At 40.5% G+C, this 27,756-nt stretch overlaps 1 protein-coding gene across 1 annotated transcript in view; it reads left to right on the top strand.

The window, feature by feature from the left end:
- Nucleotides 1–27,756, top strand: part of LAMA1 (laminin subunit alpha 1) — a 145,090-nt gene that overhangs the window by 20,097 nt on the left and 97,237 nt on the right. Inside the window, exons 4-6 of the mRNA XM_088019397.1 lie at nt 145–257; nt 24,944–25,186; nt 26,390–26,569. Of these exons, the coding sequence (XP_087875523.1) occupies nt 145–257; nt 24,944–25,186; nt 26,390–26,569 (536 nt within the window). The remainder of the gene's footprint in view (nt 1–144; nt 258–24,943; nt 25,187–26,389; nt 26,570–27,756) is intronic.

The following is a 27,756-nucleotide window of genomic DNA, read 5'->3' as shown; positions in this document are numbered from 1 at the left end:
AAATGATGACTAAAGATTTCTTTTAGGAGTTGTGAAGTTTGTGTTCACCTTCCCTGCTCTTCATTGTCACTAGCCTTGCAGTTGGGAAGTCAAAAACTTGAAACCAAGAGCTAAGAGAAACCCATGTATGTTTTCTTTTCACAGAACGCCATCCAATATCAAATGCAATCGACGGGACCAATAACTGGTGGCAAAGTCCCAGTATTCAAAACGGTAGAGAATATCACTGGGTTACAATCACTCTGGACCTAAGACAGGTAGGTCAGGCCAGAACCATTGAAGAATATCTCTGGGTTGCTGAATTGTATACTCTTCTGATGACCTTCGGAAAGTCTGGCTTGTTTCTAAACATGTTTCCATTCTGTTCAGACTGTTTTTCCACCAGGTGAATTCAAGTGATGCACAGAAGTAGTCCATGTTATCAGTTCTTGTCACATTTATCATTCCCAGGTATCTGTGAGGAGATGAGTGACATTGTTTGCATATGGTTTGATGTTCTGGGAAGCTGTCAGCAGAGCATGCTCAGCGGTTCAGGATTCTCTGTCAGGCTGTGTGTCACATGTCATCAGACACCCCGGGGGTGGGGGACCACACACGAAATTCCTTTTGAGGTTATTGTCTTGCTGTTATCACTGTACAAAGTTATTGCAGAAGGGTTGTATATAGGTAATAAGGCTAGGAAATAAAGGGATAACGTCAAGCCTGTTGGCCGTGCTTCTGCCCTGTCATGGTGTCTGTGAGGCCGAGAATAAAGCTGGAATGTTCCAGTACTTCTGTGAGCAAGCCTTCAATAGCAGCTGGCAAAGGCAAGGTATAATTGGCTCCAGCCATACCAGTATCCACTTGCTTTGCTTCCAGACCACATAGGAGAATGGAGAAAAATATGATCTGGGTCCCCGTGGTTCCAATACTTTTGGGAAAGGGAAGTAAAAGGAAAGAAATCTGAGTGGATGGAATGAAAAGAGAGGTGGCAGGTATTTGGGAGCTATTGTCAACATTTCTCATTTGAGTTCTCCAGAAAAGCTGTTGCATGACCTTCTTATTTATTTCCATTCAATTTCTCTTACATTTGAACTCATCAATATCATGCTAAATATAAGCTTAAAGAGACAAATAGTTGAAATATGCCCTGTAGGATTGAAATAGGAATCGTGGAAACTTAATGGCAAATAATTAAAATTCTTTGAATAAGCAATAGTTTTAAAAATGTGAAGGATTTTAAGTAGAAGACAGAGCAATACTGTGTATATTCACATAAAAGGAACTTCTGATCTCTAATAATAACAGTAAACCAGGTAGCAGAATGCAAAGCTCAGGAGATTTTTTCCCATGTTTAGGTTCATAGTATTTATTTAAGTAAAATAACACTTTTCAATGTTTTCAGCCATATGTCTTGACGTAATAGGTCGTATCTTCATATTTTTAAACCTCCCTAAAGAAAAAGAGAAAAAATCTCCCCCTTTGGCCTGGCTTTTGTTTTTATTTCAATGGTGAGAATGTGTCTGCTGGAGATTTTGGTTTTCCCATCACTTTTTCTATTTATTTTCTTTTTTTAAGGGAAAAAAAATATAGCCATTTTCACTATCAGGAATGTGATTTTATATGAGTTTAGAGCCAAACTACCAGCTGGACATTTTCCATATAGATTTCAGATTCATGTTAGGCTATCATTTATCTTGCAGTGTGTCACGTTTGACTTCACTCTGAAGGGAAGGAACTCTTTTGCTTTAGGTTGAGTTGAGCCAGCTTGAGGAGTTCCAGGGTCATGTCAGTTTTAGGTCTTTAAGGCATATTTCAAAAGTAGGCATGTAATGCATAAAGACCTCTAGCATTTTTAGATATGCTTCCAAATTAAGATTACATAAACTAATTTGTAGTCTGAAATGTCTTTACTTTTTATATGGTGTAAAATTTGTCATGCTTTCAGTTTTTAAAAAATGTGCATTATGCTTATATCTGAGCAGATCTCTCAGATTTGTTTATTTATTGAGCCTTTCTATTATGGACATTTTTTAATATGTAGAAAGCAAATTCCAGGGGGCATACATATGCCCACCCCCAAGATTCAGAGATTGTTAAGCATTTTGCAATGTTTCATCTTCCCAAAGTTTCCTGGTGAGTGGCAGTCACTGTGATATTGTACCAATACAGTATATTTTGAATCTTCAAAAAATAGAGATTTGTCCTGAATAGGTGCCATGCCATTAGCAGCCCTGACAAAATTAACAGCAATTTCCTAATAACTATTTCACCATCTGTATCGAATTTTCCCAGTTTATCCACCAATGTCTTCTGTAGCTTTTTTTCTTTTTTAAACCAGGATCCATAAAAACCTGATCGTTAGACTTCTTAAATCTCTTCTAATTTGAATTGCTCTCTACTTTTTTTAAAGAACATTGACTTTTTAAATAGACTAGGTCACTTGTCTAATAGAATATCTGACGGTCTAGATTTGTTGGATTGTTTCACTGTGGTCTTGTTAACATGTTCTTTCATGCTATTACTCTGTTTCCTATAACCTAAACGCAGCTCTAAAGACTTCATTCAATTTCAGTTAAATAATTTTGGCCAGAACACATGATCTGCAATCCTGGCTACTTCTGTTGCTCCCAAGGCTGGTTGTCCCACTAGTAAGGAGGCTAATCCGTTAGGTATTGGTGGTCAATCTCTCCCTTGTAAAGTTATCTCGCCTTTCCCCCCACATTTCACCCTTGTTTCCTGGGTCTTATCGACACTCAGATCTAGAGCTTGGCTACACATTCCGATGACTTTTTCCCGTGTCAGAATCTGTGTGTTTCCCTGTCAAGCCAGCCATTATCCAGCTCCTCGTTAATTTCTAGATAATACACTCCCTGAGAGCAGGGACCCCAGCTGTATTCTTCTTCCTCCTCTTCTTCTCTTTCACTGTCCTCGCCAGTTAATGTTCACTGGAGCTTGCCTTGTTCACTCTTGCGCACTCAGGCCTTGGCAGAGTTGAGGCTCTGACTGAATCCATGCTTTGTTCCTAAACATTCCCCTCCGCTTTTTTGTTCACATTCTGATTAAAAGATGATAGTCAGCAAACAAGCCTTTTGACTGCTTTGTTTCACTTCAGTAAAAATGTAAGTTCTATAGTATGGATTTCTTTTTTTTTTTTTTAAAGAATTTATTTATCCGACAGTGAGACACAGCGAGAGAGGGAACACAAGCAGGGGGAGTGGGAGAGGGAGAAGCAGGCTTCCCGCAGAGCGGGGAGCCCGATGCGGGGCTCAATCCCAGGACCCCGGGATCATGACCTGAGCCAAAGGCAGACGCTTAACGACTGAGCCACCCAGGCGCCCCTATAGTATGGATTTTTAAGTATAATTGTAGACAGACCTTAGTATCATCAGGAGTCATAACCACGTCATATTGTAAGTGTGTTCATGTAACTTAATAAATATGTCAGCACCCCCAAGGTTTTACGACCAAATGACCAGTTTCATTCTGTGTTGGCAAAAGCTAAAGACTTCGATCCCTCTCTTGATTCTCTAGTTGATGACCCTGCTGAAATTTTGCCATTTGTAGCCTCCGTGTTTCGTGTTTGGTTTTACATGAAAGATAAATTAAAGAAATGAGAAAAAGTGGTGTTAGCAGAAAGTCCACAAACGTTGTCTAGTTTGCAGAAGGTTTTAGCAGCACAGTGTTTGCTTTAGTAACACATTACCAGGGGGACGATTAGATTCATTTTTTACTTCTTTAAAATAATGCCTGCTATTCATTCTGGCATTGATTCACAAAATTTTTGAATTTATACTGTTAGATATTTAGCAATATCTTACTTTAAAAAACATTGTGTGGGAATTAAATGAGGTGGTATTTTTGTTTTAAGAAAAATAAGACTTAAGAGTCATCCTAACACATGTAACGCTAACACATTATATGGGTAGTCTACATAACAAACTGCTGCTCACTGTCAAGTGAGTTAGGAGCTTGCTCTGCAGCACTACACCCCGGAAGTGAGCCAGGGATCTTTCGTGACAACTTAAAATTTTGAAGAAATCATTCTGTGTGAGGGATAGCATGCACTTTTGATGGATCTTGACTTTAGTGATTGTCACCATTCTTTTGTTTTTTAAAGATTTTTTATTTATTTTTTTGAGAGAGAGAGAGAATGAGAGATAGAGAGCACGAGAGGGAAGAGGGTCAGAGGGAGAAGCAGACTCCCTGCTGAGCAGGGAGCCCGATGTGGGACTCGATCCCGGGACTCCAGGATCATGACCTGAGCCGAAGGCAGTTGCTTAACCAACTGAGCCACTCAGGCGCCCGATTGTCACCATTCTTTTAGTCCCTGCTAATTATATGAAAATGTACTCCTTATGATAGAGGTTCTCAATAGAAGAACCTACGGGTTTCCAGTTTGAGGCAGAGGACTTTCAAATTTAAGACACCAGGCAGAATCTTTAATCATTAGGGAAATTTGAAAATCAAAACCATAGGGCGGTACCACTTCACACCCATTAACATGGCTATTACTAAAACAAAAACAAAAACAAAAACAAAAAAATGGCAAATAACAAGGTTGGTAAGGGTATGGAGAAATTGAAATCATTGTGCCTCGCGGGTGGGAACGTAAAATGGTACAGTCCTGTGGAAAGCAGTATGGTGGTTCCTCAAGAAGTTAAACCGAGAGTTTCCACATGATCCAACGATGCCACTTCTAGCTGTATATCCCCAAAGGAACCAAAAGCAGGAATTCAAGGAGATCTCTGCATACCCATGTTCAGAGCAGCATTATTCACGGGAGCCAAAAGATGGAAGCAACCCATGTCTGCTAATAGTGAATGGATAGGGTGCCTCTGTGGCTCAGTTGGTTAAGCGACTGTCTCCAGCTCAGGTCATGATCCTGGAGTCCCAGATCGATGCCTGCCTGGGGCTCCCTGCTCAGCAGGGAGTCTGCTTCTCCCTCTGACCCTCCCCCCTCTCATGCTCTCTCTCTCATTCTATCCGTCAAATAAATAAAATCTTTAAAAAAAATAGTGAATGGATAAATGAAGGATAGGTACATAAATAGAATGGAAGATAATCCTGCCTTCAAAAGAAAGCAAATTCTGACACCTGCAACAACACGGACGAACCTTGAAAACATGCTACTTGAAATAAACCAAACACAGAAGGACAAATACTGCATGATTCCACTTACATGAAGTACCTAGAATAGTCCTGTCTAAAGAGACAGAAAGTAGAATGCTGGTTGCCGGGGCTGAGGGGAGGAGGGAACGAGGAGTTCGTGCTTAGTGGGGGCAGAACTTCAGTTTGGGAAGATGAAAAAGTTCTTGAGGCGGATGGTGGTGATGCTTGCACAACAGTGTGAATGGACTTAATGCCACTGAACTGCGCACTTAGAATGGCGAAAATGGTTATTTTTTATGTTTATGTAATTTTACCACAATTTTTAAAAGTTGGCTACTGTGACATACATGCTGTTTTATATCAGCCCAGATTCATCCACTCAGGAAAACAGAAGCCACACCAATTATTTAGAGGGATGGATCCAGCACGAGGAACAGGTTAAATGGTGGTGGAGAACAGGGGAAGGGAGTACCAAGAGAACTCAGGTGGGGCACCTGGGTGGCTCAGTCGGTTAAGCATCTGCTTTTGGCTCAGGGCATGATCCCAGGGTCCTGGGATGGAGTCAAGCATCGGGACCCTTGCTCAGCAGGGAGCCTGCTTCTCCCTCTCCCTCTGCTGCTCCCCCTGCTTGTGCTCTCTCACTCTCTCTCTCTCTGACAAAAAAAAAAAAAAAAAAAAATCCTTTAAGAAAAAGAGAACTCAGGGATGCTGACAGCTGACAGGGAACCTCGGGACATACTGGGTTTTTTGCACCCGGAGGTGTGGAGGAGGCTGCCTCATCTCCCTGCCTCCCTCCTCCAGCCTTCCAGCCTCCTGCTCAAAGCCCCACAAAGCAGAGTATAGAAAGGTGGGTTTGCAGTTGCTCCTCAACAAGCACAAACTCTGTCTTCTCAGTAGGTGATCCCTTTGTCAGTGTGACCATGTAAACACAGAGACGTGCCCTTGAAATCCTGGAACAGAATTGTCTTATACCGTGGTTGGCCAGATCCTGAATATGCTTATAGTAAGCTTTTAGATCAACTTTGGAATGAAGATGCAAAATTTAGAATTTTCGAGTTGAAACCATGGACTGCCTTCTGATAACATCGACAGACTAGGTGTGTCCGTAGATCTCGGCCGAGAGACCATCTAGGGTGACACCTTGGTGCTGTGACTTTAAGAAGTACAGTGGTGGAGGAAAGGGGGAGGCAGTTCTGTTTATTTATGTATGTATTTATTGTTACTTTTTGATTGTGTGGCGTGGTGGAGATATATAAAGTGTAGTTGGGTGATATGAATTCATAATCTATAAAGTAGAAGGCCATAGCATTAAGAATGAAGGATGTGGGTGCCTGGGTGGCTCAGTTGGTTAAGCGACTGCCTTCGGCTCAGGTCATGATCCTGGAGTCCCGGGATCGAGTCCCACATCGGGCTCCCTGCTCAGCAGGGAGTCTGCTTCTCCCTCTGACCTTCCTTCTTCTCATGCTCTCTCTCTACCATTCTCTCTCTCAATAAATAAAAATCTTTAAATAAAACAAAAAGAATGAAGGATGTTCCTAGTCAAGCCCCTGACAAATTCCACACACTAAATAAATGTGAACTCCCTATCCTTCTGTCATATTTATGTCATATATCCACAAATGACTTTGAAGTCCCAAAGATCTTTAGATAGCACCGAGGGAAACTTTAACCAAGACCTTGATATAATCTAATTGGAGTTAGCTAGTAAGATTAGGTTAAGAGATGCAATTAAGTAGATGTTGAAAAATAAATTCACAAGTCAACAATTCTATTTTTTTTTTCTGGCTAGGAAAGTAATATGGGCTCATGGTAGAAAAATTAGAAGGATCAGATAAATGTAAAGAGGTGGCAAAACTTACAATCACTTCACTCCGAAGCAACCATGAAATTATGAGCATATTGCTTTTAGACTTTTGTATGCATTTCTGTGTATTTAATAATGCTGCAATAATGCTATCATGTATTACATATTTATTATGGGTGTTACATCATCAAATCCTCATACGCTATGAGTTTGGTCCTATTATTATCTCCTTTTGACAAATGACAAAACCAAGACTCAGGGAAGTCAGGTAACTCGCTCAAGGGTAGGACTCCCTGAGGTTCAAGAGCCTGGGCTCTGTCTGCATCACTGGGCAATCCCATCCCTTCAGCTGAGATTTTTGATGTATATGGTAGTGTCCTGATATTTTATTTAACTTTGTAGCATGAGTATTTCCAAACGTGACTAAAACTCACTATTATATAATTTTTAAAGTTGCAGTAATATTCTTCTACACAGCCTACCCATCACTTGCATAGAATTTCCATGCCTGACACCTTAGTTGTTTTCTGTTATGGGTAATAACTTGAGCTTTCAGTAAAAAGGGATTGATCTCATATGTATGCCAATGAAGTAATGCAGTGAATGCGTTATCAGTTTCAAGGTTCATACTGAAAGTTTGTGTTTAGTTTTATTTTGATTTTCCCATTAAAAAGGAACATTTATCCCCTGAATATATACAGGAATCTATACATATACTTCATATACGAATATGTATATATAATGTGTATGTATAGGACTTATATAGTTGACCTTTGGACAACATGGGACTTAGGGGTACTTATCACCTATGCAGCTGAAAATTTGTGTATAATTTTTGACCCCCCAAAACTCAACTGCCAACGTGCTGTTTACTGGAAGCCTTATAGTCAATTAGCACATATTTTTTTATGTTATATGTATTATATACTGTATTCTTACAATCAAATAAGCTAGAGAAAAAGAAAATATTATTAAGAAAATCAAAAGGAAGGAGCACCTGGGTGGCTCTGTCAGTTAAGTGTCTGCCTTCAGCTCAGGTCATGATCCAGGGTCCTGGGATCGAGCCCCACGTCAGGCTCTCTGTTAAGCCAGGAGCCTGCTTCTCCCTCTGCCTCTGCCCACCACTCCCCCTGCTTGTGCTCTCTCTCTCTGTCAAATAAATAAATACAATCTTTTTAAAAAACAAAAAGAAAATCATAAGGAAGAGAAAATACATTTACAATACTGTACTGTATTGCAAAAAAATCTGTGTATAAGTGGACCCATGCAAGTCAAACCCATGTTATTTGAGGGTCAACTGTATGTAGTATATAGATTATATACAGTATACATATATAATGTATATATTATATATAATGTATATATAATGTATGCATGTAATATATAGAATTGAATATAGAGAGGCACCTGGGTGGCTCAGTCGTTAAGCGTCTGCCTTCGGCTTAGATCATGATCCCGGGGTCCTGGGATCGAGCCCCACATCGGGCTCCCTGCTCGGCAGGAAGCCTGCTTCTCCCTCTCCCACTCCCCCTGCTTGTGTTCCCTCTCTCGCTGTGTCTCTCTGCCAAATAAATAAAATCTTAAAAAAAAAAAAGAATTGAATATAGAATTTAGTAAGATAGTGTTGTAGCATTATATATAGTAGGCATAGACTCTATATATAGCATATTGAATCTATGTATGTGAATATACAATCTACATATTGTATATTCATATACAATGAACACATATAGGAATCTCTCTATATATACACATATATACACCAGTACATAAGTATAGGCTGTAGTCTACACAGCAGTTTTTCCTCATCCATATGATTTTATCTGCTCTCCCCAGCAGTCCTGGAATACAGATGTTCTCCTCTTCAGAGGTAAGCACATTGCGGCACAGGGTGGTTGAGTGGCTTGCCCAGGGTTCATGTGGCTCTAGGTGCTGAAGCTGGGATTGGAAACCAGGACTTCTGGTTCCTTCCACACTGTGCTACACAGTCTTCACCTCTCTTGTTCTTGGTCTCTATTGCTGTTGTCCTCTGCATTATGGGGAGACTGGCCGGATCTCTTACAATTTCCTCCTGATTTGGGATAGTTCACGTTCTTCCTAATCCCTCCCCCTGTTCTCTTTGCTCACGTTGCTGCTAGGCGGGCCCTTTCCCTGGGGTGACTGGTAGATTTGGGTGCTATCTGCCATGTGCTTTTTGGCCAAGAAGCAGGAAAATGAATCCATGTTTTGTATTCTCCTTTGAAAATGTTGAAACCTGGGCAAACAGTTTCTCTGGGGGTGGTCAGATTTGTGAGTAAAAATTGGTAATGTTCCTTTAGAAGATAAAATATGTTTTGTAAAAAAGGAAGTGTTTCTTATGGCACTGAAAATAAAGCTGCCTTTTGAAGCAGTGCTTTATTTTCTGTGTAGGTTTAATTAGGAAGTAGCACTTTGTTGTGGGAACATAATCACAGAAGGGCCTTTGTTTTATACAAAACTTGAGACAATAGCTGCTTGTTTGCTGGGTTTTCTAAAACCTCATTAATTTGGATATCTGCTGTTTTTTTCCCTAAAATTTCTGAAAAGTGGACCAGAACAAGATTGAGATTTATTATTGTGTCATCCAAATAGAAAGTGTTTGCTAAGCACACTGACGGGGTAAGTAAGAAAAGAACAGGCAGATTTCACAGTCTTAAGACAGAAAATCTTGAAAGATTTTTAGAACAAGAATTGCATGTAAATTGGAGCTTCTCATTATAAGTGAGTCTTGGCTGTTCATTAAAAGAGGTCAGGCAGAGACCCTTCTTGGACACTGGTAGGAATTACTGTTACCGTTTCCTTGTATGTATTCAAAGTGATTCATTCTGTTTCAGTTTTCTGTCACTTTATACTGGTCTCAACCAATTTCAGATATTAAGTTTTTCTTGAATATGTTTGGCGAAAAGAATAGATTGGAAGAAATCTTAAGCTGTTCATTGTGATTTGGAAGTAAGCCACGCTAAATTCTTGTCCTTCAGACGTTTTTACCCGTTTCGTCCTATTCTCTGCAAAGCTGCTATTCTCATAGATATGTCTTTCTTTTGTTTTCACACTTTTATCTCATTCTATTGTTTCATACACAACTTCTCCAGTTATCTCTTGCATATCTATTATGTAAGAAAGCACAGCAAACCTCTATGACTTAAAACAACAGCATTCATTTTATATCTGTCCCGGTTTCGATGGGTCAAAATTTCAGGAGGGGTTTGATTGAGTGAGTGTATGCCTGAGGTTGCAGTCCATGGGGGGTGGAGGTGGGGCAGCCGGGGAAGGAAGCCCAAGTAGCTAGGGAGGGTGCTGGGTAGCTGGGGAAGGAAGTCTGGGCAGCTAAGGAGGGTGCTGGGCAGTTGGGTAGGGGGGGTCTGGGCAGCTGGGGAGGGGGTACTGAGGCAGCCAGGGGCTGGTCATGTCATGTGGCCTCAAGACTTCTCTGGATGGTCTCTCCACGTGGGCTGGTGTGGGCTTCCTCATAGCATGGCAGCCTTAAGGCAGAGTGCCTATATGGCAGTTCAAAGCTCCAGCACAGGTGTTCCAGAGGAAGTGGCAGAAGTTATGTCCCCATGTAGACCTGACCTCCGAGTCATACAGCATCACTTCCCTGTGCTCTATGGGTCACTGAGTCACTGAGGTCAGCAGTGATTCAAGTAGAGGAAACGGGAAGCAACTGCGGCCTGTCAGGAGGGGAGGGGTAAACAATTGGACACCTGTTGTAAAACCACCACTGCCTCATCCTTCTGAAAACGGCTCTCTGAGGGGCTTCTCCTGCCAGCATCCCACAGCTTAGCCTTAGGTGCCGCACCTTTATCTTTAGGAATCCTAAAGAGCTAGAGGATCAAATGGGGATACAAATATTGTACCTTAAATTGTCCGATGTTCGTGACTGGTGAGCTGAATAAATTCAAATAACTGAGGCCAGGCTTTAGGAACTATGTGGAGTTTTGTTTCTTGGCAAGATTTACTTTTAAGCTTTAAGTGATAAAGCTTACTATCAGTAGTTTGCCAAATAGTCAAGCATGAACATTTTTCCAGTTAGCACAGTTTTGTGTTCCATCCCTCTCCCCCTTTTTCTGTTTTGAATGGCAGAGTACTGGCCTTACGATGACACTGTACTTCTCACTAAACAGGGCCCTTTAGACTGGGCCTTGGGAAGGATTCTGGGAAATCAGCGAAGATAGTCTCAAGACCTTGTCAAAATATACTTTTCTTGTCCCCAACTGTTTTGTCTTCAAAATAAAGTTGTCTTGTATATGTATGGAAAGAAAGGAGAGTCTGTTCTGAAATCATTATTTCTTTGTTATATTGAAGCTAAAAAGAGATCAGTTTTAATTCCTGAAGAAATATTTCTTTGAAAAATACAGTGCAGTTGGAATCCATTGTAACATTTGCTTTTTGCTTAGCATTCTGCTCAAATTGCAACATCTTTATCTCTAAAAGTTGTAACAAAAAAGCAAAGTAGCTCATGAATACCTTAGCTATACCTCAAAATAGCTCTTGTGTTTTTAAGGTCTTCACTTGGCCTTTTCTCTAGGCAGAAGTGTCCTTTATTTTGATATAGAAGCAGAGATTTTTTAAATACAGGAAAAACAAGAAAAAAGTTTTTATTTAAAAAAAATTTTTTTTTTAAGTAGACTCCCACATCCAGCGTGGAGCCCAATGTGAGGCTTGAAATCACAGCCCCAAGATAAGACCTGAGCTGAGATCAAGAGTCGGACACTCAACTAACTGAGGCACCCAGGCGCCCCATAAGAGAAAAAAGTTTTTAAAAAAAACATTTGTGATTCTAATTACCAGGAATTACCTTTTGACCTATTCCATCATATCTGAGAACACTGTATATGTTTAATAATTCATATCTCTGCTTATTGGGCACCAGGGTCTCAGGATTCCTTGATGAACAAGACAATGATGACATCTGGGGAAAGCTCGTACCCAGAAAAGTGTACATCAAACAGTAGCTTCCTTATATATGTTGGTTATTATCACCGCCACTTCAATTGTTACGGAAAGCTGAGCCTGGCCGTCCAGCCTTCAGGTCTAGTGGGGGAAATAGGCAAGTAAGCAGACCTCTTTGGTCCAGTGGTGTAGGTTGTGCAGGGGATAAGGATGTTGGTGAACACATAGGAAATGCAGCTTAGGGAAATCAGGGAGACAACCCAAAAGGAAGGGAGTGAAGGAAGGGAGCAGGTGATGAGGAAAGGTACATAGCAGAACAGCTAAGGGAAGGCGTGTTTATGGAGCTAAAATAGTACATCCAGTCCTATAATAAATGTCTTCTTTCCTTTTTCCTGTTGATTGAGATACAGTTTACACACCATGAAATGCACCCATCATAAGGGTATAGTTGGATGGGTTTTGACAAATATAGACACATGGGTAAGCCACAGCCTTACCGAGATACAGACCAGTTCCAGAACCTCCCCTGTGCCTTTCCCAGTCAGTGCTCCCCCAGCTCCCCCACCGCCTGCCGCCAGAGGAACCACTGTCCTGAATGTTTCTCACTTGAGATTAGCTCGGCCTGTTACATAATATATAAATGGAGTAAACGGTGTGTCCTTTTGTGTCTGGCTTCTTTTAGCCTTGCCGCTGTGCCATTCAGCCCCTGCTGCTCGTATTAGTGGTTTGGTCTTTGATTTCTGGGTATTTTATTTCACAAATGTACCAACATTTATTTATCCATCCTCTCGTTATGTTGTTTGGGTTATTCCAGTTCTTTTTCTCAATGCCTATTTTATTTAATTTATTGAGATGTAATGAGAGAGAACATTGTGTAAGTTTGAGATGCACAACTTGTTGGTTTGAGACATTTATGTATTGCAATATGATTACTATAGTGGCATTAGCTAACATTTCTATCATGTCCTGTAATTATGTTGAGAACAATTAAGATCTAGTCTCTTAGCAACTTTGAAGTTTACTATACACTATTGTGGACTATAATCACTGTGTTATGCATTAGATCCAAGAACTTATTTATCTACTAGTTGCTATCATTTTTGACTGTTGTAAATAAAGCTGCCATGAACATTCTTATGAAAATCTTCTTTTGGACATATGTTTTTATTTCTCTAGGGTTGGAATTGCATAGCCAAAGGGTATGTCAATATATAACTTTACCAGACACTGACGAACCACTGTCCAGAAAGTGTCTCTAGGCGAAAAGCTTTTCTCCCCGGAATCACCGTCCTGTGCCGCCTGCTGTCCAATATTTTAGAAGCCCTCTTTTATATCTTCATCCAGTTTTCTAGTTGTTTACTCCAGGAGGACCAGGCAGTACCAATTTCTTCTTCATGCCAGCATCTACGTTCCTGTAACAGTTTTTAATGGCAGAATAATAGGTCACCATCTGGGTACATGATAATTTATTCATCCTGTTCCCATTGTTGGACATGTAAGGTGTTTCCAATTTTATAAAATCAGGCTGCAACAAATATTTAAATATTTTCGTGACTGCAGTGCTGTTTGTATTTTCGTGTAAATTCCAAGAAATGGGATTATTGGGTCAAAGAGCTTAAACATCTTTCCAACGTGACCTGTACTGCCTTATTTTTTCCAAAATATTGTTCCCTTTGTAGACTCACTGACAGTGAATGAAAGTGTGTGTCTCAAACCCCTCAGGAACACAGAGATTAACATTTCCTTTCAGTTTTTGTTCCCTGCTAATTGAATAGCAGAGCATCTATTATTATTTATTTATTCATTTGTTCATGCACTTATTCAGATGTAACATATATTTATTGACTTATGTCACTGTATTGGACATATATTTGGGAGTGCTGGGTTGAATTCAGATGCTTAAACAATATTTATTTGTTCTTGTCTATTATCTTCACATGGATAAATTATGTCATGATTATTAATCTCTACGGGAATGATCAAATTGCTTGTAACATGGTGGTGACATTTTTAGATATTTGCATATCAATGCAAGAGGCAGGATAGAATTTTTATATTGTAACAAAAGAGAAAAAAATGAATTAACCCTAAATATCATTGTTTTGAGAGGTGCCAAGAATAATTACAGCACTTGAGGAAAATCACTAAAAATCTGATACTGGTACCTTACATCAGTTTATAAAACTGAGCATTTTATAAAGTGTTCTCCCCCAAATATTATTTCACACTAGACTTATAATGCAAGTTAAGTGAAGAACATATCGATTCAGATTCACATTATTCATTGTGAGTAATGCAGTGGAATGTAGAGAAAACATTCTCTGGATTTGTCATTTTAAGCCCGAATTGGGGAAAACATCAAATTTAGTTTATAATTCTCTAGATGGTAAGAAATTAAAAGTTTGTTAACTGGGTGGAGTGATTCTGGAAGTCTTACTCGATAAATATTAGTTTCGGTGAGATGACAAAGCTGCCACAGTGATAAAGGTGGAAACTCTCTAGTGACCGGGACGACAGTCCCTCTGCCTGTACATTTCCTCAGACCTGGGAGCCCTTTGAAATATTTTCGCAGAGACTCGGAGGGCACTGACCCGCTCTGGCTTGCCCTTTATGTGCCATAAGTTACGGAAATGAAGTCTGGGAAAGCTGTGAGATCAAATTAAAACCTGCAGATTATTAGCCGGGGAGTCACAGCTGTCCAAACCAAGACATCCTGAGAAGTTTGGTGAAGTCTTAAAACCACTCATTAGCTAACGGGGGTGGTGTAAGCTTTCTTTGAGTAACTGATAACTGCGATAATAATGTGTAAATAGCTTTGTTCATTGCTGAAAAACCTAATCGACTTTATTTTGTTGAGAAGTTTAAGATTTACAGAAAAATTGAGTGGGAAGTACCAGAGTTCCCATACACCCCCTCTAGAATAGCTTTTGATCAAATGTGGGCATTCGTCATATTTTTTTTTAAAGTAAATCATCAAATGACTGGTCTAGTGCAGATTTAATCGTTCCTGAGAACTTTCCCTCTCAGATTTGGAAGGTGACTGAGAATTGTCAGACTTAAAAATTAACATTTTCTCTAATATCTTATGGCATGTTATCAGAGTGCATTTCCCTTTGTTCTTCGTAGGATAGAAGCACAAGAAAGCTAGAGAGATGACCATGTGGAAGGCCTCCATTATGATGGCCACCATTGAGGGTTATTTCTTGCTTTACACCAGAATGACCCAGGGCCAGCAGGAAGCGGCTGCCCAGGCGTCAGCTCGTGGTTTAGGAAGTAGCCCCAAGGAGGAAAGCATTCCGTCTGAACTATGAATCTCCAGACAAGGGCCTTCTCCTTTTCAAACCCTAACAGTTTGGGGCTCGGGTTTTGTATTTGGTGAAATACCATCATGCCTTACTGGAGCTCCGTGAGAACAGGACAGAAATAGGGTCGTGGGGAAGGTAAGAGTCCAGACATGCCCTCTGTGCTGTTTGCTTGACCTCCACACGGCTTCTTTGGTTTCTCCAGAGTTCCCTGACTGGAAATACAGTGCTCCCACTCACATTCTATTAAGAAATCTCCATCTTCCATGAAAAGTTGAATCTTCATGCCCTTTACTTTTCTCTCCCTATTTTCACATCTTTTTATTTCTTGAGGAAAATATCCATACAGTTGCCATTTTAACCATTTTTTAAGGGTACAGTTCAGTGGCATTCAATACCCTCATATTGTTGTACAACCTTCACCACTGTTCATCTCTAGAAGTTTCTCATCATCCCAAAATGAAACTTTGTACACTAACTCCCTATTCCTCCTGCCCCTCCCCAGCCCCAATTAACCATACCTCTAATTTCAGTCTCTATGAACTTGACAACTTTAGGTAACCCATGTGGGTGGAAACATACAGTTATTTGTCCTTTGTGTCTGGCTTATTTCACTTAGCATCGTGTCTGGAAGGTTCATCCATGTTGTAGAATGTATTAGAATTTCATTCCTTTTTAAGGCTGAATAATATTCCATTATAGGGATAGCCAAAGTTTGTTTACCCATTTATCCACTGATGGATATTTGGGTTATTTCCATCTCTTGGGTATTGTGAATAGTGCCCCTGTAAACATTGGTGTACTAGTATCTGTTTGAGTCCCTGCTTTCAGGTTTTTTTTTTAAGATTTTATTTATTTATTAGACAGAGAGAGAGAGAGCAAAAGCAGGGGGAGTGGAAGAGGGAGAAGCAGGCTTCCCGCCCAGCAGGGAGCCCGACCTGGGGCTCCATCCCAGGACCCTGGGATCATGACCTGAGCCAAAGGCAGATGCTTAACTGACTGAGCCACCCAGGCGTCCCAACCTGCTTTCAGTTTTTGTGGGCATATACTCAGAAGTGGAATTGCTGGCTCAAAAAGGAATTCTATAATTAGTTTTTTGTGGATCCACCATACTGTTTTCCATAATGGCTGCACGATTTTACATTTCCACCACATCTTTTTAAGTAAACAAAAGCCTTCCTACATAAGACACTTATTTAGATACTCTTTTTTTAAAAAAAGCTTTAAATGAGATGACTTAAATGTGATAACCATCACTTCAATGCCTGACAAGTGATAGATGCTCAAGGAAGTTAGATGTATCTAAAGAAAAATGAGAATCTTTAAATAGGACATAGACCAACTTTCTACATAAAGAACAAAGTCTTGCAAAAACAAAAAATGTGCTCTAATCTCTCCAGTGCTAAAACTATAAATGATTTGGCTAGATTTCGTGACCAAAGGAAAGAAACACATAATTATTGTTTCTAGGAGTTGTAAATGTATAACGAATAGGCTAATGTTTAATGGAATTAGTCAAGTACAGGTTCGCACAGCTTTTCTGGATGATATCGCCAGTTGGATTTGTGAGGCTTAATGATTAGGGGCCCCTTTGACTTTCATAGAGTGAGATAAGGGAGAAGGAGAAGGGATATGAAGCTATAGGCACCTGACTATCGCGAGAGCGACTGGGGTATCATGGGCCAACAGCAGTTCTAACAGATGAAATAAAAAGAAGTTGAGTTGAGAAGCTGAGAAATTGAGAGCTCTGCTTCGCCTCTTTGTGTTTTCTTTCTCACTCACATACGACCTTTTAGAAAACTCTTGAAGACCCACTTGACCTTCTCTCTGCTTAGGTCTTGGTCTTCAGTGCGTCAGCATCACCGTCTTTCCTGATTGCCCGGCACCCGCATCCAATTGCATGATCTTTTCATCCCTGCTGACCCTGCAGCTTCCTGGTTTAAGGTCCTCTAATGGTCTAAAAGTTTGAACATGGTGCAAGGACCCACGCCCTGCCCAGTCTCCCTCTTGCTATCTACACTCAAGCGAGCCTGGCTTCCTGCCATTTCTGTACTGCTCTGTGCTCTGGCCCTGCGGGGTCTTCACTACCCGTCCCTCTGTCCCTTCTCTCCACTTCGCTGCTGTATTGGTTGCACCTGCCACAGTCCCTGTTACAAAGCAGATGCTCAATCAATGTTTATTGAATGAATGAACCTTAAGTGGAAAATGGTTAGGGAACATTCCTTGCTCCCGTCCTCATGTGTCTTTATGGGGTGCATCACTGAGAATAACATCTCTGCTTCTCTGCCCATCCCTCCTGCACCCCAGGAGAGGAGCAGTCATTTTTCTAGCTGGCTAAAGAGCTGACCCCGCTGAGCTCCCTGAGGTCCCATCTCTGTTCTTCTTTTACTGAGCAGATTAGTCTCAGGACACAGGTCCCTGACCCACAGGCCAAGGTCACTGAGCAGGTGTGCACAGGTGTGCACACAGAGGCAGTATGTCAGGCAGACCACTCACTGAAGCCACGATCTCCATTTTTCCTTTTCTCTGGAATATTGTTAACTTCTTTCTTCAATCTCCATGACAGATTTCTGAGCCTACCTCCACAATCAGTAGGAGAAGAAAGGAAAACTATTTATTGTCACCTCTGCTCCAAGCTGACAAAGGGGAGACTGCATTTTGGGAAGAAGTCTAATGTAATTTCAAAGGCTAAGATATTCATAAGTGAAAAACTGGTAGAGGTTGCAGCATCAGGGGATAGGAAAGGTGCCTTTTGTATTTCTCAGATCCGAGAATGACCTTAAATACATTTTACAAGCGGGTTTATCTCATTCTAGGGGTGCTGCGCTGTCACGTGACACATGATGGGGAAAAAAAAGGTGAAGATCCCCACAAAGGGCATTCGGTGACATGCCTGCTGTGCTTTTGAGGTGGTTCCAATTAATCTTCCACAAAACTTAGCCAAATCATTCCAGAGCACTCAGGGAAATTGAGCCCTGGGAACAATTATGTGAAGACATACATGGAGACAGGGAATGAAAACCAACCCCTTCCATTTCAGTTCTGACCTCGTAAAGTGGTTCCACACTTTTCCTTTGAAATACTGCTAGTCATCCTTAAATGGAAACTGGGACATGTGGCCCATGGGACAGCTTACGAGTGGGTCCTTTTGAAAATAGCTTTTCTAGTTGACGAAAAACAGAACTGCTTCTGACAGATGTTTTGAATATCCCTTTCCCATCTTCAGATTGCTGGTTCTTGGTGACCATTTACTGTTTGGACAGGCTTGTGTGGCTCCATTTGTCAGTGATCATCTTTAGTACTTTTGCTTTTCCTCAATGTCTACTTGAAGTATCTGAGCTTGCTTCCAAAGTGGCCATTCCTGATTTTCTGAGATGCAAATCTCAAAAAAATTAAGGAAAGAAACTGACTTGATCTAAATTTGTCACTATTGGTGGCCAGTTTTTCCTCTCTCCAATAAAAAGTTAAAAAGAAAAGAAAGGGGGGTGGGGAAGATTGGATTTTGACATGTTTATTTTGCACTTCTAATGACAGCACCGAATTTAAAGAAAAACAAATCTAGTTTTATTCCAAAGTTCTCTCATTCACAAAGCTGTTTCCTTCTGTCTGTTAATATTGTATCCTGGTCCTAAAATGAGGAGAGAACAGTAAAAGAGCCAATTAAAATATGGTAGAAACGACATTTTCCGTCACGTAAGAGAGAAAACATTCCTCTGGTCACTGTTTAGTGATGGCCACAGAGGCAGTAAGTGCTTGTATGGAGAATTTCCGGGGGCCGGAGGGGAGGGTCCTGTGTGGTATCTGGGTCCCCTGCAGATTATGCGCCGAGGTCCAGCAGAGAGGAACCAAGCTTTCTGTGGAGAGGAGAGACTTGACTTCTCCACGTATGTTGGAAATTAACCTCCACTGTTGGAGAGTTAGACTATCTGTATTTTTCAGATGCCTGTGCCTGAGGTGGATTTAATATATTTAAGTTAAGACAGCAGCCCACATGGAAATTCCTGTCTGGATTCCTCTGTAGAAAGTGGTGTTTGATGTACGTCTACTTTATGTGACACTCTTTATGTGCATTCCAGTGATCATTAACAAAGGCCACTTGGTGGAAAACCGTGATGAAGGTGGATTTTGAAATGGCTGTATCAGCTGCAGTTTTGGCAAGACCACAGTGACTCTGAGTCTAGTGAAAACTCTGCATCATCAGCTTGTGTTCAGCCAACCTTACATGAAGAGAAAAGGCAGTTTAGTCAGCTATGTACAAAAAAAACAAAGCAACAGAAATATGGATTTCATTTGGGCAAACGTTTAAGAGTCTATATACTAACATAGAATCTCTCACTTTTTCTGTGTTATGTGCTAATGCCTGCCTATGAATGCACACTTGGTGAAGCAGAGCTTGTATTAATTTGCTAGGCCTGCCATAGCAAATACCGAAGACTGGGTGGCTTACACAAGAGAAATTTATATGCTTGGAGTTCTGGAGGCTAGAAGTCCAAGGTCAACATGTCGGCAGGGTTGATTTCTTCTGGAACTTATCTTGTTGGCTTGCAGATGGCGTCTCACTGTGTCCCCATGGTCACCCTTAAGTCTGTGTGCATCTGTGTCCTAATCTTCTTCTGAAGTTCTCGGTCATACTAGATTGGGGCTCACCTGCATTGCCTCATTTAACTTGAATTACCTCTTGACACTGTCTGCAGATAGAGTCACATTCTGAGGTAGTAGGGGTTAGGACTTCAGCATATGAATTTTGGGGAGACACAATTTGGTCAATAACATGGCTTCAGTGAGGACAAACTGTGTTTAGATGCTTCATACATTCCTCTTCCTCTTTCATAGATTTACAGCCCACAGTCCCTTTCTTGGTTTGTGTTTTGGTCTCCAATTTGGGGACCTTGAGGACTATTGAGAGATTGTGAGAACAATGCCCAGCTTCACAGCCCAAGGCCTTGATCAAGATAAGAGTTAAACATTTCCTTCCTTGAGGGACTGTCCTGAAGTTTCTCCCTGTTCTTCCATTTGGTGTTATTTTCTTGTAGATGGCTAAGCTTTCAGTATGAAAGCTGACAAGAGTTTGAGGAAAATACAAGAACATGGTATTGCAATAATGGAAAAACTGGGTTAGTACCCACCAGTTGCCCCAGCCTGGAACTTAGCCCTTCCTTTTCCTTGCCATCTGTACCAGCATGGTATAGTGATTTGAGTACAGACTGCTGGGCTCAAAGCCCTATAGTATACTATTTTTTAAAAAAGATTTTATTTGTTTATTTGACAGAGAGAGAGAGGGCGCGTGTGTGCGCCCAAGCAGGGGGAGCAGCAGGCAGAGGGAAAGGGAGAAGCAGGCTCCCCGTAGAGCAGGGAGCCCAATGTGGAGCTCCATCCCAGGACTCTGGGATCATGACCTGAGCTGAAGGCAGACACTTAACCGACTGAGCCATCCTGGCATCCCTGTGGTATACATTTTAGTACCTGTGAGATCCTGGGATTACATAACCTTTCCACGCCTCGGTTTTCTCATCTGTAAAGTGGCAGAAATAACAATAATGTACTTCATAAGAATAATTTAGTGGTAGAATTAGAAAAGCCAATAATTCTAATGAAGCATTAATAATTCTAATGAAGCACTTGGCATTGTCCCTGGCCACAGTAAGTATTCCATAAGCATTAGCTGTCATTCATCCTTGTTTCTTACACACCGTCCCATCCGCACCCCCCCGGCTCATCCCAGGCTCTCGCAATAGAAACTCCAGAGTTAGCTGTCACTGCATTTCTTTAGATACGAGCCCAGTGTTCAAGTGAACATAGGAGTCTTTTATTTGGGTATCACAAAAAGGAAGTTCAGCAACCTTAGGTGTGTGTGGACATTTGGGGGCCAGTGCTCTTATTGGGACCTGTGACTCAGTAGCTTTTCTCTTAATATCTCTATACATCAGTTTCCAAATGTGTAAAATGGGCACAACAATCATTGGAACTCAAGGAGTTGTTTGGGATTAAATGAGATGATACACATAAAGTTCTTAACATGCATGAAGTCATCCTATTAGTTCTTTCCATTTTAAATGTGAAACTGGAAAACAGAAGGTAAATACAGTTCATTTCAGCTGTCTTTGTGAATTTCCTTTCCTTCTATCCCTCTCTAATTGGCTGCCCCCTCGCGTGGTCTCACTGGGCACCTCCCTTTTTTTTTTAAAGATTTATTTATTTATTTGAGAGACAGAGCACAAGTGGGGGAGGGGTAGAAGGAGAGACTCTCAAGCAAACTCCCTGCTGAGCTTGGAGAGACCCACATGGGGCTCAATCCCGTGACCCTAAGATCATGACCAGAGCTGAAATCAAGACTCAGATGCATAACCGACTGAGCCACCCAGGCACCCCTGGGCACCTTCATTTTTTAGAGTCAAGTTTAACATCTTCCATCAATGATGAATGATCAAGGTTCCATGATCATGGAGTTCTACTTCTCTGATGAAAATATTTGTAAAGCATTTGGACGAGCAATGAGTAAAGATGAGATGTTCTCTCTTCGCTGTGAAAACCAGTGGAAAACTATGAAGGAGGGAGTCTGTCAGCATGCTTCAGGACAGCACAAGATCTCTGTGAAGGTGGAAGTGTCGCACCAAGCTGTATAACAAACTCTGGATATACTTTGGGACTGGTTCTAGTGGAGACAGTAAGATTAATTGCCAAGTACTTCTCAGAAGTTTTCAGTACTTCAGTAACATCAAAATTTAGTAAATCAGGGAAACATATAAATTATGAAATATATGAATTATAAAATTGGGGGACAAGGCTCTTTAAAATAAACACTCAAAAATAAAACTCATGTAATTGTGTTCATGGGAGAATTTTCTGGAGATGTTTATGCCAGGACAAAATAGTCTTTTTATTATTTTGGGTTTTTTTTAAAGATTTTATTTATTTATCTAACAGAGAACCAGCACAAGCAGGGGGAGCAGCAGGCAGAGGGAGAAGCAGGCTCCCTGCTGAGCAAGGAGCCTGATGTGGGGGACTCAGACTTGATCCCAGGACCCCGGGATCATGACCTGAGCCAAAGGCAGACACTTACCCAGCTGAGCCACCCAGGCGCCCTACATTATTTTAATTTTTAAAGGTGGTCTTAATTGATAAAAATGGTTCTAGATTTTTAAACATGGCCCTATTCAGTTCTACTTTAGCAGATATGCAGTTGCTCGTTTTCCTCATATTGAAACCTGAGAACATTGTTTTACTTCTAATGTGCTTTAGAAACAGTGGTTGCATTTTAAAGGAAAATAGCACACGAATGTGGGTCGTCAAAATATCAGACACACTTCTATCGCTTGCAGACTAAGTTTGGTTGGAGGCTGTTTCTTGTAGGTGAATAGAGTTACAATAATGAAAATAATTGTCTCCCCCAGAGAACAATTCAGTAGGTGAATATAAAATTATTTGGCTTATGGTGGGTTAACATTAAGGTACTCTTGTGTTCCTGGAATTGGAGAGGACTAAGATGGAAGAACCTAACAACAAAGACTACAAAAACAAAAAACCCAGAAGCAATAAGACTCAGAATAAGTGAATAATAACTTCCATCCCAACATATACACATATATATGTATACAGACACACACATACATACACTAAACACATGTGTATGTACCCACTTATATACATATACTACATATGTATTTTAAAAATAAAAAAAAAATATTTGACTTTGGTTTAAAAGAATCACTTCTATTAATTTGGGTTATGGGAAATCTGGAGTAAATAGCAGTTCACATGGAAAAAGACATTTTTTTGTATTATTGTTGCTTGCAACCCTAACCCTAATCTAGGTTTACTAACAGAAAAGTGAATGCTTGCTAAGGCTGAATTACTGAAACAGAGGACATAATATTTTTAGTATGTTTTTCCCAATTCAGAAAAACATTTGGAGTTTTATATTCAGCTCATTTTAAAGTTAGGTTGTGTCCAGAGCATCATGACAAGGCAATGAGGTCTCTCTCTCTCTCTCTCTCTTTTTTTTTTTTAAGATTTTATTTACTTATTTGAGAGAGAGAGGCCAAGAGGAGGTAGGGTCAGAGGGAGAAGGAGACTCCTTGCTGAGCAGGGAGCCCGATGCGGAACTCAATCCCAGGACTCCAGGATCATGACCTGAGCCGAAGGCCGTTGCTTAACCAACTGAGCCACCCAAGCACCCAAGGCAATGAGGTCTTGTGAAATGATAAATATTTTCAGGTAAACAGAAAGTTGAAGCTGAGAACTTTGGGTTCTGGAGATGATATATGATTGTTGTATTTAAATGTTTGCAGGAGAGTTAAATGAAATGGAATCAGCATCTTTTCTGCAGCTCCAGAGAATGAAATTTATGAGGCACCTTGAGAATCAATTCAGGGAAAGATCCCCTAACGGAGGAAATTTCCATAAAACAAAAGAACTATCTTAGGAGCAAACGAATTTCCTGTCACTGGAGTGTTCCAAGAGGGGCTGGCTGGTGGACAGATGATTCCTTCTTAGTGCTGAATTTGGGGCTGCATAGCGACAAGAGTCCCTTCCAAATCCAAGATTTACCTGGCTGGTCTCCTCATACCGTTAGTGGTCATCTACATCCCATTTTCCCCTGTATGCCAGCTCTACACTTTCTTTTTATTTCTTTCTAAATCAATAGTTTTTAATCTTTCAGAACAGTTTTTAATGCTTACAGAAAAACAAGTGTAAAATACAGAGTCCCATATCCCCCTTGCTCTTCTGCATCCATTCCCCTTCTTACTCACAACTTGCATTAGTGTAAAACATTTGTTTCAACGGATGAGCTGATGTGGATATATTGTTACTAATTTAGTCTCTCATTTACATTGTTTCACTCTTTGTGTTGCACATTCTATGGGTTTTAACAAATGTATAATGACAGGTGTCTGCAATTACATATCCTACAGAATAGCTTCACTGCCCTAAGAATCCTCTGTGGTCCCTTAGTCCACTCTCCTTCCCCCCACATTTGGCGACTACTGATCTTTTTACTGTCTCTATATTTTTGCCTTATCCAGAATGCCATATTTGTGAAATTATATAGTATGTAGCCTTTTCAGATTGGCTCTTTCACTTAGCAACATGCATCTAAGATTCCTCTGTATCTTTTTGTAGTGTGAGAGCTTATTTCTTTTTATCACTGAATAACATTTTAGTGTACAGATGTATCCCACTTTGTTCATCCATTTGCCTTTGGACATTTTCCATTCATTTAGGTAAATACCAAGGAGTGCAGCTGCTGGGTTGTATGGTTAAGAATAGGGTTGGCTTTTAAAGAAACTGACAAACTGTATTCTAAAGTGGCTTTACCATTTTGCCTTCCTATCAGCAATTCACTGGAGTTCCTGTTTTTCCACATCCTTGTCAGCTTTCCGTATTGTTCATGCTTTGGATTTACATCATTCAAACAGGCACACACGAAGTGGACTGACTTTTTTCCCTCATATTCAGATGAGTTATTTCCAAATTATTATAAGAAATACACTTAAGCTACCACTGGTGTAATGTAATATCACTATGATCATTCAGGATCCAGAGGGAAAGACACTGGAAATAAGAGAACAAGCACTTATGTTAATATCCAAATTATTAATGATGATTGTAATAATACACATTTATTTGTGAGTACTTATTTGAGTTTATTTTGAAAAGCAATGCCACCAGGAGAACATTCACAAGACCTATTTCTGATCAACATTTATATGGAATTACACTCAAAAGCATGAGGAGGCATTGGTGGTTATCAGACAATCCTTCTCTCAAGAGGCACTTTATTTTTGAGCAGTGGCTACTGCTTCTTGATTGAGATTTCTCAGTGTCTTTGTTTCAGGTCTTTCAAGTTGCCTACGTCATCATCAAAGCTGCTAACGCCCCTCGACCTGGAAACTGGATTTTGGAGCGTTCTCTGGACGGCACCACGTTCAGCCCCTGGCAGTATTATGCAGTTAGTGACACAGAGTGTTTGACGCGTTACAATATCACTCCAAGACGGGGGCCTCCCACCTACAGGGCGGATGACGAAGTGATCTGCACCTCCTACTATTCTAGACTGGTGCCGCTTGAGCATGGAGAGGTACTGTGCCCACCGCCATGATGTCTGTTTTTTCTCCAGATGTAAAGATAGCCATTGTAAGAGCCAACATTGAACACTCCAAGTCAATCTTAGTACAGATTACAGAGATCTTTAATCTAACTATCTAGCTGTGTTCAAGATATTGACGGGAGTCTCCTGATGATTGATGTCATAACCCATACATTTCACCTTACTGATTTCTTCCTTTCAAGAAGAGCCTTCAGTCTTCTGTCTCCCGTGACTCAGTAACTCTATCAGATCCTCTTAAAGCATTCTTTCCCATGACACCAGGGCAAGAACATTTGTTGAAATATTAGAGGGAGCGCTAAAATGCCTCTAAAAGAAGTAGTTTCTAGTTTTCTCTGTGAAGTTCTCCTCTTTGGAGATGTTGAGGTTTGGAGATAGCTTGTGAAGTATTCCAGCTCAGTGCTCACCATGCCCAGAGGGGCATACACACTTCATTAAAGTCAGAGTATGATCAAAAACAAGCCATTCTTTTTTTTTTCTTTCTTTTTCATTTTCTTCTTCTTCTTCTTTTCTTTATAGAGGAAGCAGGGTAGGGGGGTGCGGGGAAGGGCAGAGGGAGAGAGAGAATCTTAAGTAGGCTCCACACCAGTGCAGAGCCCGGTGAGGGGCTCGATCTCACAATCCTGAGATCATGATTTGAACCAAAATCAAGAGTCAAACACTTAACTAACTGAGCTACCCAGGCGCCGCCAAAGAACAAGCCATTCTTTAGTAGCGCCTGGCTTGATGAGATAAAACTGCAAAACCTCTCTTGACGACTCTTCACAGCAGGAATTCTGCAGCAAGCCTGCATTGTTTCAAGAGCAGAGACTAAGAGAGTGGGTATACAAAACTTTCTGGCACCTTCTCTCACTCTCCCCTGTTCTGGACATTAAGAATTTGTTTCAGCAGAGTCATAGCCTAATGATGCATGTTAAAATACCCTTAACACTGGGAGAAGTGGTCCCATTAAGTTTTCCAGCAATCTCTGAGATGCCAGAATGCATAACTTTAAATTCATTGAAGATACTTTGGGATCATGGTGTTCACAAGTAGTAATTAACAAATGTTGGGTAGTTGTTTGGTTTGATTTTAGATAGTATCAGTAAAAGATTATGTCCTGAAGTTAAACAATCAGGGCTATATTTTTGCATGCTTAAAATTGACATTTGTTCGTTTTGATGTCTTTATCTTTAGATTCATACATCACTAATCAATGGCAGACCAAGCGCTGACGATCTTTCACCCAAGTTGTTGGAGTTTACTTCCGCACGATACATTCGCCTTCGCTTACAGCGCATTAGAACCCTCAACGCCGATCTCATGACCCTCAGCCACCGTGACCCTAAAGACCTTGATCCTATTGTTACAAGACGAGTAAGTCTATGGCAGAGCTCCCCCATTGTGAAAAGTTTATTTTGTTTAAGGAAAATAGACTTTTCTTTTTGATTGGCTTTGTCCTGCCAGGTTGGCCTTTTTTTTCTTATTTCATTGAAGATCATTACATATGCTTTGTTTAATGTGCCACCTTTCTAAACTAGGGGATGGTTCTGACATCGTGTCCTTGGGCCCTCTCCCCCCATCCCATAATGTCATTCTGTAGTGAATGTTGTGGTATTGCTCTTCACACTCTGGTCTGACTCCACATCTGATCTTCAGCAAGTAAGCTGTTGTTTTTTCACTTAAAAGGAAATTTTAAAGTTTGAGTTGTAATTTATAGTTAAGAAGATGTACAGATTTTAAGTGTATAGTAAATGTACAAGGCTTGTGTGGACAAATATTTTCAAATCCCTTGGATAAACTAGGAGTGGAATTACTGAGTTATGGGGTAACTGTGTGTTTAATATTTAAGAATTTGTGAAGCCTTATGGAAAGTTGTACCATTTTGCAGACCAGCAACATGTGAGAGTGCTATTGTATGACACACCGTCACAGATTTGTGTTGTCAACCCATTTTCACATCAGCCATTCTGATGTGCATATGGTGACAGCTCCTTATGATGTTAATTTGCATTTCCCTGATGACACATGTGAGCAGGTGCTTATTGGTATCTGATCGAATATTTTTGTCCATTTTTCATTTGGGTCATTTTGTCTCCTTATTACAGAGCTATAAAAGACTTACATATTTTGTGTACAAGTCCTTTGTCAGATATCCACATTGCAAATATCTTCTCTGCCTGGAGCTTGCTTATTCACTTTCCCATGACATTTGAGAGGTTTTAATTTTAATGAAGTCCAATGTATTATTTTCTCTTTAATACTTAAAGCTTTCTGTGCCTTTCTGAAAACTACTTTTTAAATTCCAGGTTTGCAAAGATGTTATCCTATGCTTCTGTCTAGTAGCTTTATAGTTTTAGCTTTTACATCTATTGTCTTTCAAATTAATTTTTGTGTTTGGTGTGAAGTAGAGGTCAAGGCTCTTTGTTTCCCTGTATACGCATGCAACTGTTCTGGCACCATTTGTCTTTATGCCAATAACAAACTTTCCCAATTGCTGTGGTTTTTTAGACTTAAGTCTTGAAGTCAGGTACTAAAATAGTCCAAATGAGTTCTTCTTCAAT

This window comes from Eumetopias jubatus, unplaced genomic scaffold (genome assembly GCF_037043125.1).
Source record: "Eumetopias jubatus isolate StellerSeaLion01/CBP00866 unplaced genomic scaffold, mEumJub1_p1.0 scaffold_16, whole genome shotgun sequence".
Taxonomy (NCBI): Eukaryota; Metazoa; Chordata; class Mammalia; order Carnivora; family Otariidae; genus Eumetopias; species Eumetopias jubatus.
The sequence above is the reverse complement of the archived record's forward strand: the minus strand, read 5'-3'. Positions and strand labels throughout refer to the sequence as shown.